At 53.8% G+C, this 17,743-nt stretch overlaps 2 protein-coding genes across 10 annotated transcripts in view; one reads left to right on the top strand and one right to left on the bottom strand.

Moving 5' to 3' along the window:
• The window catches only part of Clstn1 (calsyntenin 1), a 61,425-nt gene extending 59,576 nt beyond the window's left edge, over positions 1-1,849 (top strand). For all 4 annotated transcript variants that reach the window (XM_027398279.2, XM_027398277.2, XM_027398278.2 and 1 more), the window contains one exon: positions 321-1,849. In XM_027398279.2, the coding sequence (XP_027254080.1) occupies positions 321-518 (198 nt within the window). In that variant the 3' untranslated portion in view covers positions 519-1,849. The remainder of the gene's footprint in view (positions 1-320) is intronic.
• Pik3cd (phosphatidylinositol-4,5-bisphosphate 3-kinase catalytic subunit delta) lies at positions 1,843-17,068 on the bottom strand. 6 transcript variants are annotated; one of them, XM_035439403.1, is made up of 22 exons: positions 16,916-17,068; positions 13,413-13,653; positions 13,110-13,339; positions 12,390-12,569; positions 11,938-12,087; positions 11,590-11,679; positions 10,412-10,633; positions 9,740-9,836; positions 9,513-9,643; positions 8,976-9,029; positions 8,736-8,903; positions 8,528-8,649; positions 8,232-8,375; positions 7,944-8,043; positions 7,473-7,651; positions 7,272-7,384; positions 7,038-7,116; positions 6,540-6,707; positions 5,850-5,973; positions 5,413-5,558; positions 5,008-5,140; positions 1,843-3,902 (listed from the first exon to the last, which is right to left on the bottom strand). In XM_035439403.1, exons 1-22 carry the CDS (start codon positions 17,054-17,056, stop codon positions 3,765-3,767), a joined length of 3,150 nt encoding a protein of 1,049 aa, XP_035295294.1. In that variant the 5' UTR covers positions 17,057-17,068; the 3' UTR covers positions 1,843-3,764. The 6 variants fall into 6 exon arrangements, with proteins under 6 accessions (XP_035295294.1, XP_035295295.1, XP_035295297.1 ...); XM_035439404.1 differs by having other exon boundaries at positions 8,528-8,658; positions 13,425-13,653; XM_035439406.1 differs by having other exon boundaries at positions 13,425-13,653.
• Between the last annotated feature and the right edge of the window lie 675 nt (positions 17,069-17,743).

Raw genomic sequence — 17,743 nt, 5'->3', positions numbered from 1 at the left:
ATCTTCAATTGAGGAGACCCAGGCTCAGAGACCTTGCTGAAGGTCACACTGATGAGCATGAGTAGGCAGTTGGTGCTCTCTGCTCCTTTACCCCAAGATGATTCTGGTGTAACAGGATGAAGCTCCATCCCTCAGCACCGAGCGCCCCCTCCCTGTGCATGGATTCGGGTTGCTGGCGAGCACGTCACGTGAGGCAACTCCAGGGCTGCTCAGTTCCTCTGTCGCTGTAGAGTTAGTCGTTTCTACCTCTGTGGCTTCTAGAAGGTGGACATGAGGTGACGGGGCCACCCGCAAGACTGACACCATCTTCTCTTCCCCAGACATATGAGGACCAGCACAGCAGTGAGGAGGAGGAGGAGGAGGAGGAGGAGGAGGAGAGTGAAGATGGGGAGGAGGAGGAGGAGATTACTAGTGCCGAGTCAGAGAGCAGCGAGGAGGAGGAAGGTGGCCCTGGGGATGGTCAGAACGCAACCCGACAGCAGCAGCTCGAATGGGACGACTCCACGCTCAGCTACTAAACACACGCCTTGACACCTGCTCTGCAGAACTCTCTCCTAGCCATCTCCCAGCCCCACGGGTCCACGATGTACAAAATCATTTTGGCCAGCAGGTCTGCAGACCCCTCCCCCCATCGCTGAACATCGCCTGTGCTTGGTGTGGGACCATAGGCTCCGCCCCCTGCCCGCCCCGCCCATCACACGTGCAGTACACAGTACACTAGGAGCTGGCACTTCCTCCCTGGCCACATCTGGGTGCAGTGGCCCACATGTGGCTGTAGTCCCCCATCAGTCGGGAGAGGACACCTCCAGCTTCCAGAAGCTGCAGTGGACTTGCTGACAAAGGGTAAAAATTCACTCCCACCCGGTAATCATTTTTCTTTATTCTTAAAAGTTTTTATTTTTTTCCGAACTAGTGCATGTATAAAGTGGGAGAATGGGGGTTAATATGTAGATGACCAACTGACTTTTTAATATTTTGTAAATAAATTGGGATTCTGTGTCCTCTGTGCTAGTATAGTCCAGGACAGGAATGTAAAGTGGAGTTATCAACGCAGGCCCAGGAGAAACTCTCTCCTCTCTTCCACCTTTCTCACAAGAAACCAGGTTGGAGAGGTCCAAGCCACTGTGGCCCTTGCTGGCTTCCAGTGCTGCTTGGGAGACCAGACCTGAGCACCCTGACCACAGTGGAGGCTGGAAAGAGCCAGGTAGTTAGTTGCCACAGTCCCTGGCCTCTCATACACTCCTGTGACCGGAGGCACCTCGCTGTGCAGCCTTGTGGTTTCTGCTTATTAACTGTGTCTCCCTGTTGGTGAAAACGTTCAGCTCAGGGGAAATGACAGCAATTCTGCAAGACAGTCAGGTTCCTTGATTTGAAGACAGGCCTGAGCAAGTCTACACTACAGCATCCAAAAGGAGAGCCTGAGGCCCAAAGACAAAGTGCTAGAATGTTCCAAAACAGTCTGTTTTCTCTCCTCCCCAGAGGCCCCATGGGATGCCCCCTCACTGTCAGGGTGTGGGGTAAGACCCAAGCTCCAGGAGCTAGGAGTCTTGCTGCTTGGTGGCAAGGTAGGATACAGCAGTCTAAACCCACACAGCACTCAGCTTGTCACTACAATCACGGTTGAGACTTCTCCAGCGGGAAATCTCTGGCCCTCGCTGCTCGTCTTAAGGATGCTGACGGCGGTGCTGTCTGTGGCCACCCTCCCATGTCCTGTCCCTGTAGCTGTTCTATTAGATGGTGGAAAGAGACTAATGTGGAGAGGGACATTTTCATGTGCAGTGTCTGTCCCCTTTAAGATGTGTAGGTCAGGAAATGTATGCACTATAATAAAGTTCTGGTTCTAACTCTAGCCTGAGTGGGGTCTGTTCTGTCACTTTTGGTGTGTGTGGGGGGGTGATGGTTGAGACAAGGTCTGCTACATAGCCCTTGTAGGGCTGGCGTAAAGCAATCCTCCTGCCTGCCTGGTCAGTGCTGGGATTACAGGTGCCCACCACACCCATTCCAGGCAAGCACTGTTCCGAATTCCCAGCCAAGAATGTAAGAACATAAAAATGCTTTTATTTCTTTTCACATGTCTTTACCTGTCATGTCAAGGTCGCACAAATGTCTCAGCCCACATCAGTGAAAGGAAATCCACTTTCCCCACACAAACACAAAATGACTTAAAAAAATAGAAAATACTCTTACAGCCAGGTGCACAGACCACACACCTAACTCAAAGGCTGGGTGTGTACAGTCTGCAGCCATACCAGGAGCACCTAGAGTCGTTTCAATAAATAACTTGACACACACACAAACGCACACTCACACGCAAGGGCACATGCGAGCGTATACACACGCACGTGAGCGCGCGCGCTCACACACACACACACACACACACACACACACACACACACGAGCTCATTTCCTATCAGAATTGCTGGGGCAGATGGAGGGTTTCAGCTATTATGGACTAAACAGGTACTTTGAAAAGATACAGTAAGCTGCTGGACCCTCAGCTCATCAGCATGGGGGAGCTGGCACCTGGACTGCTGGCAACACAGCAGTGGTGGTTCTGCAAGTCTCAGAATGCTCCCGGGAGGTCCAGGTCCTGAGGTGGCAGTCGGTACATCAGGATGTGCTTGGGATGGCACATTGTAAGCACATGACATGCCTGTCACTGAGCTGTGTCCCCAGGTCACTGAGCTTCTTCTAAAAGCCCAGGTGCCTGGCTCCATTGCCAACATGACTTTGGGAAGCCCGAGAAAGAGGGTCAGACCTGCATGTCTAGCCTCGTTCTGATCCATTCCTTTTCAAGGATAAAAGCCCTGACTATTTTGGGTTTCTCGAACACTCAATTCTTGCTCTCACTGCAGACCTGGCTCCCCAGATGCCTATCTGGGTGGGGGGGACAGCTCTACGAGAGATCAATCCTGCCCTTCCACAAAGCTGCCTCTGGGTGTGGCTCATACGCACTACACAGGGCTCCATTCTGACAGGGCTCTGTCTTGACTGGTGACCACACTGAGCTAAATCAGTCTCCAGTTTTTGAGTGTTTGAGGCCTGGCACGTAACAAGACATAGCGGGGGCTGGGTCCTTCTCCCCAGCTGTAGAGTTCTGTACATAGTTTGGCTATTATTTTCTTACCCGAAAATAAAAGGTGAGGCTGTCCCCATATCCAAGAGGTCACTTGAGCAGTGCAGAGCGAGTGTGCCTGAGTCTAGAGGGTGCTCTGGCTCCTGGTTTCCTCAGGAGCTGCTGGAGGCTTGGTTGGTAGAGGTTGCCTTGGTGGAGGTCGCCAAAGGTGGGCCACACAAAAGGTGGCGGAGGTGAGCAGAGGATTGAGCTGTCCTGTCTGGACGGGAGGCACCAGGTGACTGCCAGGCTTGCTCCAGGCAGCCTGCTGGGGAGCCTGGGGAGAAGGCCCCAAGAACAACTGTCTTTGCTGGGCCGAGATCCACAGGTTGGAAGACTAGGGGCGTAATCCTCAAGGCGCTGCTTACAGTGCTGACTGGGGTGGGGGTGGGGGTGTCTCAAGAGGACAGTGCCCCTCCCTTCCACAAAGACAGTTCTGTTTATGGCTGTTTTGTCCCTTAAACATTGAGTCATAAATAAATAACCAGTGTAAACAAGAGGCAACTGTGTGGTTCTTCCCCGTGAGGAGCAGTTCAGGTGTCGGGGCCTCTTTGATGACCACTGAGCATGCCTGGTCCCCAGGACTGACCTCTAGGGCTGAGAGCCAGGAGGGAACCACTGTGTGGCAACCAGGAGAGGAGAGGGCCCCTTATTGCCTGTTATCCTTGGACACGTTGTGTGCCAGCCAGTTGACTTTGGTTTTCCAGCTCTCCCGTAGGGCTTCATTGAACTTCACCCGGAACTGTTTGAGCGCCTCCTCCTCTGTCTTCCCTAGCGCCAGAGAATCCTGGGCAAACATCACAGCAGAGTGACATTGAGGGGCCCTGCGCTCTCTGTACTGACCGACACCTCATGGGATGCTAAATTCTCTCTCAAAGGGAAAGCTCTTTTCTCAGACCCCAGGCCCTGATGTCCCACCCAGCCCACCATTGACTCAGATGCCGAAAGAGTCTGGAGCCAGAAGCCCTAGAGTGCTAGGTGGCCTTCAGGGAATGCCCTAGCTAGCTTTGTGGTCTGTCACCGCCTCACTCTGCTCCACTTGCTTACCACAGTGTGGGAAGGAAGTATTTTGTAAGGTGTAGAAGAAACCTTAGCTCACACAGATTAAACACAGGTGCATGTGCATGTGAGTGTGCGCGTGCATTGTGTGTGCATGTGTGCGTGTGTGTGTGTGTGTGTGTGTGTGTGTGCGCGTGCACTCATGTGAAGACACCTATGAGGGACATGTGGATTGACTAAGGAGGTTACCATATCTCAACCCAGCACAACTAAGCCCAGTGAACTGGACCACTCTGGCCACTTCCCACCAGACCCCACTGCTAGGACAGCATCCGTACCCCCAAGAAGTCCACCAATGGGCAGGCCTTGGGAAGCAGAGAGCCCTAGAGACTCAACCCTGGCTTGAGTTGTTGGTTAGTTTTTTGTCAACCCGACACAAACTAGAGTCATGTGGGATTGAGAGTCCTCAACCGAGGAACTGCCTCCACCAGGCTGCCTGTAGCTAAGTCTGTGAGGCGGTGAGGTGGCCCAGCCCACTGTGAATGGTGCTACCCCCGAGCAGGTGGTCCCAGATTGTATAAGAAGCAGGCTGCGGCACTCGGGAGGCAGAGGCAGGTGGATCTCTGTGAGTTCCAGACCAGCCTGGTCTACAAGAGCTAGTTCCAGGACAGCCTCCAAAGCTACAGAGAGAAACCCTGTCTCAAGCAAAAAAAAAAAAAAAAAAAAAAGAAAGAAAGAAAGAAAAGAAAAGCAGGCTGAGCAAGCCATGGTCCTCTCTTGACTTCCCATCATGGTGGACTACAGCTATAAGCTGAGATAAACCCCTTCCTCCCTGAGTTGCTTTTGGTTGTGGGTTTTTTTCACAGCAATGGGGGACTCACAAGGATACTTGCCTTGAGATACTGGATGTCTTTGGAGCAGCTAAGCTCAGGCAGACCTGCAGCACGCATCAGGGCAAAGAGATGGAGGAAGAGCAGCCCATGGCGCCGTAGGATGGTGTAGGCTCGTTCACAGTAGCCACGGAACCTGCAGGTGAGGGAGGTGGGCCAGGTGAGGTTCTGGATTTTCTCTGCTACTCCCAGTCCAAGGGCCAGAGGGCCTGTTTGCACTTTCCCCTGAGCTGCTGTTGCAGTGATGGCTGTACGAAAGGCCCTAGTTGCTCAGGCTGACCTGCTCACCCTGCCTCCTACAGAAGGCCACCCCCGCGGGAGGGGACAGGAGACAGCTGCCCCCCATCCTTGTCCCTTCACCCAGGGTCCCTGTTGTCCAGGGAAGATAACCAGTGGCGGCGCCCTCACCGTTCAAATTTCTCACTGTTATTGGTCTTCCCCTGCTGAATCACGTGGACAAAGTCATAGGTGAGAATGAAGGGAACTCGCTCACGGTTGATTCCAAACTTGGTCTTGAAGTTCCCCAGAAAGTGGCCAAAATCAATGTGGAACAGCTGAGGAGGGAACGACACAGAATGAGAAGCCAGAAAGGTGGGACCAGGGGTATGGCTCAAGAGTGGAGCCCTAGCCTGGCGTGAGCCGGAGCCGAGCCCCAAGAACCCAGGGAGGAGGGAAGAGATGCTACAGAGAACATAGAGCTGCAGTTGCCAAGAGTCCCGGGCAAAGACGACACCGGCGGGGCTCATAGCATCGTCTGGGATACCTAATACAGGGCTGAGGGGCCAGCAGGCCAGGACTGGAGGTTAGGCTGCCCTGGGGAAGCCACCCCCCCCACACCTCCCTACCTGCCCACTCTCCCGGATCATGATGTTGTCACTATGTCGGTCACCAATGCCCAGCACGTATGTGGCCACACAGTAGCCAGCACAGGAGAGGGTGAACTCCTCGATGGCTCGATCCAGGGCCTCCCTGAGCGGGGAAGATCAAAGGTCATGGCCACACCATCCTGCAGCTCCTTCTTCTGGAGGTGGAGGCTGCTTCTCTCGCTCTTGAGTCTAGCCCTTCGGCTCACTTCTTCATTCAACAGAAGGCAGAGTGCACCCTCTTCCAGAGCCTAGGCCTAGGATACGTCCCTGGCCTTGAACCTGTCCCCCACTGCTCATGAACACTGAATGGCTGACCTACTACATAAGCAGAGGCCAGGAGGAGCGGTAAGGCTCACAGGCCTTCAATGGAATCCACGTGAGACCCTCCAGGCTTGGCATAAGTCCCAGATGGTTTGAGGTGTCCCAAGCAACACATGCAGACTATGCTAGGTTATCAGGTGAGGCCACTCAAACCCACTCAGAACGGTGGATTTCCTGAAGCCTTAAGCTTTGAGTGGCATCAACCGGCACATGAGCACAGCCTTGCTGACCCAGACTGGCCCCACAGCGGAGCCAAATAGAGAGCGTCACAGACCTTTCTCTTACCTCTCTGATAGGCCGAGCCTTCCCACATCACACCCCCCAGAAAGGAGAAGGCCTGAAACCTACCCGGGGTTCTTGGACTTGAGCCAGTTGAGCAGGGCGTCCTTGTTGAAAGCAGCCGTGGCCGCCATGTTGCTCTTGTTTAGCTGGATGTTGGCAATGGTGTCCGAGTGGAGGACCACCTCAATGAGGCCCGTGCGGTCTCCAGTGGGGAGGCAGCCATAGGGGGTCATCCTATGTGAAGGGGAGGCGAGCCGACAAAATGTCACCACCAAAGGCTGTCCCTGGGGACGCATTCCAAATAGCCACAGGGGATGCCACACGCAGGTTGCTGAGGAGGGGAACTGGGGAGTCTCCACCACTGGCATCCCAAGATGATGACTTGGGAAAAGACTGCTGCTTCCTAAGATGGCAGCAGGAGGCCAGACGTGCAGAGGGAGCAAGGTGGACGCTTGCGCGCCTTCCCTGCCCTCTCCTAGCTTTCTGTTGTCTCCCTGTACCGAGAGCAGCCCCTCCCTTTCCCAGCTGACAGGGTAATGATATGATGGGGGGGCAGGCCCCCACCTCAGGTCCAGGCCCTCCTGCTTCCACAGGACGTCCATCAGCTGTATCATCTGCAGAGTCAGCATGTCCTGGCGGAGGTCTGTCGTGAGGGAAGGGGACCACAAGTGTCTGGTAGGTTCTGCATTTCCCACGTGTGTTGGCCTTTAGATCCCAGGATAAATTTTCCTTTCATTTCTCCAGGAGCACCCCTCGGGATGGACACGGCCTCGGCAGGTCCCCAGCCCGCCTGCTCACCGTCGCCATTCTTAAAGATGATGCCCACGCTGCCAGCACTGCCCGCCTCCTCGCTGCTGTACATGATCCACAGTGGCTTCATCTTGGAGTCCATGAAGGTGCACTGCTCCACACTGCGGGCCAGAGAGGGGGGTCGACAGGCGCTCCTCCGCGGGCCCGAGGGGTGGGAGGCGCCCTGGTGGGGCCAGGCACGGGGCTCACCAGACTTCCTCCAGCAGGGTGCTGGGGTCCAGCGGAGACTGCAGGTGGGACAGGGCCTCCATGTAGGTCTCCTGGCGCATGCACATATGCATCATCTCCTTGGTTTGGGGCTTGGTGGTCTTCTGAGAGCTCACCTTCACAAAGTCATTCAGTGCCTTAAGCTTGCTCAGTGCTTCCCCCTGGTGGTGACAGTAAAAAGGCAGTGGTGGATGTGCCAGCCTCAGATGGGAGGATGGATGGATGGGTGGGGGGCTGTGCGTGCGTGTGTGCGTGCATGTGTGTGTGCGCGTGTGCGTGTGCGTGTGTGTGTATGTATCAGGGCACAGACAGAGCATTCTAAAGTGTAGAAGCAGAGCCTGGCCCAAGTCTTAACTGTGTGTGTGTGTGTGTGTGTGTGTGTGTGTGTGTGTGTGTGAAGGGACAGACACAGCATTCTAAAAGCATAGAAATAGAGCCTGGCCCAAGCCTTACCTGCTTCATCAGCACCTTCATGTGGTGTGTGCTGCCTCTGCAGTAGGCCTCCATGATGAGGCCAAAACGCAGGGCCACGGACGGTACATGCATCTCAGAGCTGGAAAAAAATATAGTACTGAGTCTTGCCCTGTACCTTACCCCACTTCCCCTCCCCAGCTGGGGTGGGACCCAGGGCACCCAGAACATCTGGGCTTGCTAGAAACATGAGGCCAGTGAGCCTGAGGCCTCCCTTCCCTGTGGTCCTCGTGGGGTTTCCAAGGAGCAGGCTGGGGTGTATTCAGCTACCGGAGGTGCCAGAAGAGGAAGTGGCCGATCTTGCGGTTAGCCAGGGCTCGATCCAACAAGAATTTGGTCAACTCGCAGTCCAGGTAGGACTCGTATTTGAGCACCTGCACAAGCTGCAGAAGGTACTGGAAAAGCTCATCATCCCTGTGGAGAGAGGGATGTCACAGCTGGTAGAGTAGGAGGCAGAGGCCAGGTTCATCCCAACCCAGTACCCATTTCCCGGCAGTTGGGGCAAAGCTGCCTTCTGAAGAGAAGAGCGTCTGTGTCCCCAGAGGTAGCACCCGGCCAGGACTCACGTCAGCTTCCGCAGGGACTTGATGGCGAAGGAGCCCACGTAGCAGTCGGGGAAGCTAAAGTCCAGCAGTTCCAGGGCGCTCAGCACAGGCAGCTCGGGCCAGGAGCACAGCAAATAGAGCATCTGGGATAGCTTGGTGGTCAGGTGGGCGGTGGGCGCGGCTGTCCGTCTGCCCCTGGCTCTTTCCCCGGACTCCCCTCTGTACTCACCTGGGCCACATCCTCGTGTTTATTCCACTTGGTGACCAGCAGCAGGCGGGCCAGTGCTTCTGGGAAGTGTTCCTGGACTTCGTGACGCATTTTCCACACCAGGTCCTTCTCGTGTTCGTACAGCTCCCCAGACCCCCGCCGCTCCAGGATCTCACGCAGCTGCAGCTGCTGAAGGGCACACAGGGTGAGGCCTTCTGCTCAATACCGATTCCAGCTCCCACTTCCAGGACCTGAGCTCACCTCCTCCTCTGTGATGCGGCCACGCTGCTCCCCGTGACGCCCCAGCTCCAGGATCTGCAACAAGTGTCTGGCTCTCAATATCCTGGATTTGGGGCAGCCCCTGAAGGTCCCCAAAGCAGGACATCTATGTACACCTGAATCCAGGAGTGGCTTTCCCACACAAGACATTACCCAGTGGCGGCCAAAATGGCTCTTGGAAGCCCCTGAATTGGCATAATGACATATACCCTAGCAAGGGGCAAATCCCAGGGTGGCCAGGGTCTACTCTTTGAAGAACTGTAGAACTGGACCCAGAAAGGTCTAGAACAATGGTTCTCAAGCCCTTTGGGAGTCAAATGACCCTTTCACAGGGGTCACCTAAGACTGTCAGAAAACACAGATATTTACAATATGATTCATAACAGTAGTAAAATTACAGCTATAAAGTAGCAATGAAAATAATTTTGTGGTTGGGGTCACCACAACACTGTATTAAAGTGTCGCAGTGTTAGGAAGGCTTTGGATCCACTGGTCTAGAAGGACAGGGCTGTCACCAACCTTCTCCAGAGCAGGGAAGTACACAGGGTGGGGAGCCACCTCAGGCAGGAAGATGACCAGGGCCGCGGCACTCTCCGTGTTGGGGTTACTGCGCACTGTACCCGCAGGGTTCAACAGCTCTCCCTTCTCATCTGAACACGGGGACAGGACGGATGGAGTTGTATGTGTGAGGTCACAGGCTTTGGGACCTCCCCCGCTGCTAGCCGTTCCCCTGGGGCTGGGCCCACCTGGGACAGAGGGCCACATGTAGAGACGGCGTTCCCCAGTCTTGAGCTGGTCCTTGTAGTCGAACAGCATGAGGTTGGCCCAGGCAATGGGACAGTCCTGTGAATGACATCAGTGGGTAAGGGCCAGTCACGAAAGCCCCTTTTGCTGACCTCAGAGTAGACAAACCTGAAGGCCCAGTGGGGGAAGGGGTTTGGACTCCAAGGGAGGACTCCCAGGAAGACTCAAGGAAAGACCCTGTTTGAGAAGCAGGAGAACCAACTGCCTTGTCCTAGTGGCAAACCCAGCAAGGCCTGTATCCCTGCTCCTGGCTGCCAGAGAAATGGGAGCCAGATCCCAGCACTTGGTTCAGCTCCCAGCATGCACTAGAAGGACAAGGGTCAGCTGACATACTAGAAGCGTGACTGGGGGCGCAGCCACTCGAGGCCATAGTTGCCCCAGGCCCTTTGGTCCCATTGAGGACACTCTCTACCCAGGGAGCTGCCTGCAAAAGCCCAAGGGGCTGCAGGTCCGGAGCGGATAGTCCCAAGCAGGCTGTTGACAAGCTATCCATCCCTACAGTGGGTGTGGTGGTGGAGAGGCTTAGGGTTTCCGTCCCCCAGGCCCCTTGTCCTCAGCCTACCTGCCTGTGGGGCACTGCAGGAAGGCCCAGGTTCCCCCACCCCACCACCTACCGCCTTCCTGGATTTCTTCTTTGTGGAACGCGCCTTCTTAGCCTTCTCCACCACAGCATAGAGCGCAAAGCAGAGCCGAGCCATGCGCGGCAGGTCACAGATGTTAATGTCAAACTCCAGCCGCTGTCTCCAGACGGGCTCTGAGCACACATTCACCTCTGAGCTGGACACGGTCTTGCACAGCATCTCATTGCCATGGAAGAGCCCGGCCTGCACAACCAGCTGGGGGTGGGGTGCCACACAGAGTAAGGGGAGCAGAGGCCCTTCCCTCGTCAGCTTCTCCCACCAATGTGCTCCTCAAATGTCCTCATTCTTAAGTAGTTCTGAATCTACTTCCTCCTGGGGGGTGGGGGGGTTGTTCCTCAGAGGGAAAGCCACTGGCCAAGTAGGACAAGAAGTCATGGGGCAGGGGAGGCCACACAGACTGTGCACTGACATCTCAAGGCATGTCCCGTCCACTCCGGGCCTCAGCTTCTTTGGGGACAGGAGCTGGTAACTCCAGGGCTCCCTGGCTCTGTCATCCTGAGGCTGACTGCTTGCCTTTTTGCATCTTAGGGCTCCTACGCAGGAGTGCCACCATTGATCATTCCAGACACAGGTAGCCAGCCCTCCAAACTTGTAAAACTATGGTGCTAAGAAGGGCTCCCAGCCTCTCTGTGGGCTTCCCGTTCCACAAATGGAACACTAATGCCTCCACCTGGAAGGCAGTGCTAAGAAACGGGGATGCGAGGCTTGTGGATTTTTTTTTTTTTTTTTTTTTAAGCCAAAGAGCACAGAGCCCCTGCACTATCGTCACAACCCAACGGTAGCTCAGGCCCCAGGGGATGAGGCAGCTACCCGTCCATGCTGCAGGCAGACCTTGACCAGATGCACCTCACACCTCCCCAGACACCTTTCATCCCCACAACCTCCACCAAAGTCAAATACACAGAAATCGGCTCTGCCTGGTTTCCACGAATCAGTCTCTGGCTGGCTGGCCCACCCCGCTCCCCTCTTCCTGTTTTGAAGCGGCTTACAACCACTCCAGTCAGGGATGCTGGGTAATGTGGTCAGGTGGCTTTCGTGTGACATCTTCCCACTCTTCTTCCGCTGCCACTGCCGCTGCCACCCGTCCTGGCCACAACCACCCTTGTTTGTATAGCAAACAGTGGCTGGGTCACCTGGCCCGGGACCCTTACCTTCATCCGCTCATCGGCATTCACCTTGCTGCCCTCCATCAGCTCAATGCAGAACGGCTGCTCTAGGGACCACAGGGACACAGAGGATGGCTGGGGAAGTAGGGAGGCAGGGTTGGTGGCAATCTCAGACACCTGTCCCCAACACTGTCTTCTACCAGAAAGCCCGTTGTGCAGATGCACAAGGGCCCCCGATACCCCTAAGACCCACAAGAGGACACAGGAGGCTGCCCTGCAGTTCTCACAAATCCCAACAGGACACTGATCACCCACCAAGGGCCCCCCAACCCTCCTGTGGTGCCTCCCAGCTGACTGGGGGGGGCACACAGGGAAGGAAGTACATTGTCTCACCTTCTTAGCAGGGATTGGGGGAGGTTTGGTGCGTGGTTTCTGGACTGGGGGGGCAGGGTTGCTCTGCTCATCCCGCATGGCAAGGATGGAGGAGGCATGGACCATGGTCAGGTGAGGGGTCAGTCCGCTGTGCAGGCAGCTGCAGATGTACTGGGGTGGAGGTGCAGCGTGAGGATGGGTGGCCCCCACCCATTTCCTGGACAACCAGCTACCAGAAACTCCCCAAGCGGATACTGCCTATCCCAAACCTCACGAGGGGCCTCCTATTGCTTCCCCCGAAAGATGGGGTTCCTCCTCATGCTCACAGAGGACCAGTTCAGCAAAGGGATGCTGTCACAGTGACTACAAAGGCCTGCTTTGTCAGTGTGGTCAGAGAGGCTAAACCCGGTTCCCCCTGATGCTCCTGGGGCCACATGCAGGCGGCAGGGATACTGCACAGAGGAGGGGCTCACCTGAAACTGGCAGAGTGGATAGTTGCCATAGAGGTACTCATGCCTCCCGTTCACCTGAAGGGCATAGTCTTCAGGCTGCTCCACCAGAGGCTGCCGGAACACCGTGGCCTTCTTTCGGAGGGCACAGGCCATCAGTGCCAGGGGCATGTCCTTGGTGGATACCTGGAAGGTGAAGCTCTCCTGTAGGGAGAAGGGTGTCAGCCTTCTGCTCTGTAGTCCCTGTGGCTTCTGGGGCACAGAGGCAGGCCTGCCTGTGAGAGCGCCCCACCTCTAAAACATGTCTAGGTGTTCACTGAAAACATTGGGTTGTGTGTGTGGAGGGGGGCGGCTGACACCGAGGGGTCACTCTGCACTGTCAAATCTGCCTGGTGAGAGACAGTTCTCTTTGAGTGTTTGCTTGGTTATTAGCACCCAGGTGGTAGCTCATAAGCATCTTTAACTCCAGTTGTAGGGAATCTGAGGATGCTGTTTTCTGTCCTCTGCAGTCACTAGACGTGCATGTCACACACTTACATACATGAGACAAACATTCAGACAAGTAAAATAACTCCAAATTTGCCTGGCGAGAAAACCAGCTAAGCTCTTCAGTATGCATGGAGGCCTGGCAAATGCCAGCTTCTGCTACTGGGAGAAGGAACTGGAAGATTTGGATTTCCCTCAGGGGGAAAAGTCCCTCAGGGGCATGGCTAGCATCCCTAGGGCTCTGAAGCCACGGCTCACCTCACTGCCCTCGAACTTCACATTAACCAGCAGGGCTCGGTTGGTGACACGCAGTATGCCAGCCCGCCAACTCCGTGCCGAGGGCTCCAGCTGCAGGGGGAAGCTATACTGCAGCCAGTCCTCCCAGCCCAGCTGCTGGCGGTGAGCAGCGACCTCCTCGCAAAACTGGCGCATCTTAGTGCGGAAGTCATCCACCTCTGGGTCCCGCAGGGAATCAAACTCATGGAGACCTGTGGGGATGCAGGAGGAGGGGGAGGTCGGCGCAGTGCCAGGCCACGTGGGGTCAGCCTCGGCAGCTCTCACCCGAGAGTATACCTTTGCCAATGAGAAGGCTGATCTGGGAGTTGACAAGCTTCTTCACCCGGTCACCCTCCCGGGCCACCAGGCGCAGCACCGGCAGGAAGGGCTGGATGTCACACAGCCTCCGCTGCTCATCCTCCAGCTCCTGCTGCTCGGCTGTCTGGTTCACACAGGTGAACACATAAGCCTCAGGGTCACTGAGCATGTGGAAGAGAGGCTCATACTGTGCGCGATGCCAGAGCACCTGGGAGAGAGGGTCACAGTGAGCCCCAAAGACAGGGAGACCCCCAAGACAAAAGTTCACACCCTGAGGACTGGCCACATGCCAATAAACTTCCTGTCTCTGTTCTCTGTGCAGGGTGACAGGGTTAGCTGAGCCTGGGGGCAGGGCAGTGGGTCCCACATCTCCTCCAAGGGGCTCACAGATGACCTTTGGCCACCCAGAGTGACAACCAGGTATGACTTTTGAACACCCCCAGAAGATCACTATGCTCACTCACTTTGTAGACCTGGCTACTCATCAGCTTGTCATTCCTCTCCCTCTGCTTCCTAAGTGCTGCGACTACAGGCCTGAACTGCCAAACTGCAGTGTATTTATATCAGGTTTGTAGCCAACATCAAGGTGTTACAATGTCCATTCAGAAAAAAAAAAAAAAAAAAAAGATACAAGGGGCTGGAGAGATGGCTTCCAGGTTAAGAGCACTTGTTGCTCTTGCAGAGGACCTGGGTTCAGTTCCCAGCACTCACATGACAGCTCACCCCCACCCCAATTCCAGTCCCAGGGGACCCAACACCCTCTACTGGCTTGTGTGGGCTCCAAGCACATACATGGTACACACACATACATTTTCATGCAAAAAAAAAAATCATACACATTAAAAAATCTTTTTATAAAAAGAGAGACACGGGCTGGAGAGATGACTCAGAGATTAAGAGCACTGCCTGCTCTTCCAGAGGTCCTGAGTTCAATTCCCAGCAACCACATGGTGGCTCACAACCATCTGTAGTGAGATCTGGTGCCCTCTTCTGACCTGCAGGCATACATGCAGACAGAACACTGTACACACAATAAATAAATAAATCTTAAAAAAAAAAAAAAGGAAGCCGGGCATTGGTGGCACACACCTTTGGTCCCAGCACTCGGGAGGCAGAGGCAGGTGGATCTCTGTGAGTTCGAGGCCAGCCTGGTCTACAGAGCAAGTTCCAGGACAGGCTACAAAGCTACACAGAGAAACCCTGTCTCAGAAAAGAGAGAGAGAGAGAGAGAGAGAGAGAGAGAGAGAGAGAGAGAGATACAAAAGCTCATCACCAGAATTTTCCTAAGACTCAAAGCACAGGTATAACACGAGTTGGGGGCCAGCAAGATGGCACAGCAGGTAGACACACTTTGTCACCAAGCCTGACAGCACAAGCTTGGTCCCCAGAACACACATGATAGAAGATGCCGCCAGGTTCCTGCAAGCTGTCCTCTGATCTCCAAATGCATACCATGGCACACACATACATGCAAGATACATACACAAGCAAATAAATAAACCTAAAATTTTTAGTAAAAAACAAAACCAGGAACTAGTCCAGATATTGCTGGTAATGGCCTCATCTGACTCTATCATGGGCAGTTATTTTTCTTCTTTCCCTGTTTTTAAGTATCATTTAGTTATTTGTTTGTTTATTGTGTTACAAGAGGACACATGTGCTGGTGCATGTGTGGAGGTCAGAGTTCAATTTAGTAGAGCCATCTCTCCAGCCCACCTTTCATTTTTGAGACAAGAGACCAGCATGTCCTTGAACTCACTGTGTGGCTGAGGAGGACCCAGACCTTCTGAACTTCCAGTTTCCTAATGCTGGGATTACAGGATGTGCTGGGATTTGAACCCAGGACATCGTGCATTTTGGGCAAGCTCCCTAACTAACTGAGCTACACCCCAAAACGTGCTTTTTCTTACTTTCCTAAATTTTAATGTGTCTATATTGTTTTCTTAGTGGGAAAAATTAATATTAAAGGAAATGGCTCAGGAAAGCAGGGAGACCACACAATTCTTACTTCTATAGCTGGTTTTCCTTCTTTCCATTTATGGCTTTTAAAATTCTGGGGTAAGAGCCAGGCGTGGTGGCGCAATCCCAACACTCAGGAGGCAGAGGCAGGAAATCTCTGTGAATTGAAGACCAACCTGGTCTACAGAGAGTTCCAGGACAGCCAGGGCTCTGTTACACAGAGAAACCCTGTCTAAAAAAAACAAAACAAAAATTCTGAGATAAGGTCTCAGCCTTTGGTAGCTCAACTCCTAACCCAGTAAATGCCACACTTAGTGGGTTCACACAAGCCCTTTCCAAGTCACAGACAGCAACTACCAAATGCAATCCAGGTGTGTGCCGTGTTTGGATTCAGCAAGTCACCCTGAAAATGACTCAATAAAACCCAAACCCCTTTCTAACAACGGTGCTCTCTGTGGTGTCGACAGCTCTAATTAGGAATAGGCCACAAGGCTCTTAAGCACTGTAGAAAGAGTGGTTCCAAAAAGACCGCACACTCATGGGTGGGATGAGAGCCCAGCCAGAGAGAGGCAGCCTCGACTCTGGCTCGCAATCTAGTAATCTAGTGAAGGGAAATGCTTGCTGACGAAGGGGAAGCTGGCTTTGGAATGATAAGTGGAGTTAACCACAGGTTTTTAAACAATTCTTAGAAATTTTATCTTGTAAGTAAAATTCACATCTGAGGGCTTCGGGTGACAGCTCAGCTGGTGAAGAGCAAAGCGATCACTTCACCTGAGTCAATCCCTCACAACTCACAACTAAAGGGGTGGGGGTGGGGGGCTGGAGAGATGACTCAGCAGTTAAGAGCACTGGCTGCTCTCCCAGAGGACCTGGGTTCAGTTCCCAGCAACCACATGGTGGCTCGAAACCATCTGTAACTCCAGCTTCAGGGGATTCTAGCCCCTGGTGGGCACCAGGCACACACATAGTGGATACACAGAAAATAATAATTAAATCGGGGGGGGGGGGGGCAGGGGAGGGAGAGGGAACTGAGATTGACATGTAAAAGCAGCTTGTTTCTAATTTAAATAAAAAAGAAAAAAATAATTAAATCTTGTTTTGTTTTGTTTTTCAAGACAGACTTTCTCTGTTCGACAGCCTGGAACTCATTGTGTAGATCTGCCTGCCTCTGCCTCCTGAGTGCTGGGAATAAAAGCAGGTGCCACCACAGCCCAGCAAAATAAGTAAATCTTCAAACAAAACAGCCGTGGGGTGTGCTGGCACTCTTCTGTAATCCCAATGCTAAAGAAGCTGAGAAGGTACCTCCTTTTGACTTGCTGGCCAGACAGCCTAGCCTACTCCAGTGAAAACCTGTATCAAAAACCCAAAGAAAACAAAAACACGGTGTACAGCATGTGGGAAATGATAGCCCAGGCTATCCTCTGGCTGACACACACATATACAGTTTACACCCAGGGGTTCTGTGTGTAAACATCACCGTTTGAGGACTGGCCTTAAGGTGGAGGCTGTACCTGCTTGATGGTGCTGAGGTTGGCATTTCGGGACACCGGGAAGTTCAGGTAGACCCCTGTGGGCAGCAAGAAGTCAACAGCCACGCTCTGGCTCTCTTCTTTGGTCCAGAACTCCATGGGGCAGTCCACCCCAGGGGGCATTCTGTTGCCTTACTGCTCTGAGGCCCGCTGTCCTGAGGGAAAGGCAAAGACAGAATGAGCCAGCCATGCTGGGCTGGACAGGGACCTTGGAAAGTGGATGGCCAGATCTGGGCTGCAGGGGGACACACAAAGCTTGCCACACACATCCTGCCTAGGTGGTTTGTGCCACCACCTTAGACCACTCTCTGGGCTGAGGTAACTCTCATTACAGATGGACTTGTCACAAGCCAAAACACCACATTATGGCCAACAGATGACCCTGAGGGGGACACAGGAAGAATGGCCAGACATTTGAGAAATGAAGACCAAAGTCTGCAACTCTTAGAAACTTTCTAGCCAGAAACCAATTAGCTTAAAACAGCTTTGACTAGCCAGGCCTACTTACAAGTCCAATACTTGCGAGGTGAAGGGTGCTGACAAGGAGTTCAAACCTGCTTGGGGTCCATGAGATCTCACACACACACACACACACACACAGAGAGAGAGAGAGAGAGAGGGGGGGGGAATAAACAACTTTATCTAAGAATTTACAGTATGTGTCATGCCAACCCCTCCGTCATCCCCTGCCCCCAACACAGTCCCACAGTAATAACAAAACATTACACATAACAGGACACAAGGAGAGTGTGTGCCACCCACCCTCCCGGTCACCAAATCCCTCCCCACCACCACCAGCCTTCCCCTTCT

This window comes from Cricetulus griseus, chromosome 2, assembly GCF_003668045.3.
Source record: "Cricetulus griseus strain 17A/GY chromosome 2, alternate assembly CriGri-PICRH-1.0, whole genome shotgun sequence".
NCBI classification, from domain to species: Eukaryota; Metazoa; Chordata; class Mammalia; order Rodentia; family Cricetidae; genus Cricetulus; species Cricetulus griseus.
This window is presented reverse-complemented; position numbering and strand designations above follow the sequence as displayed.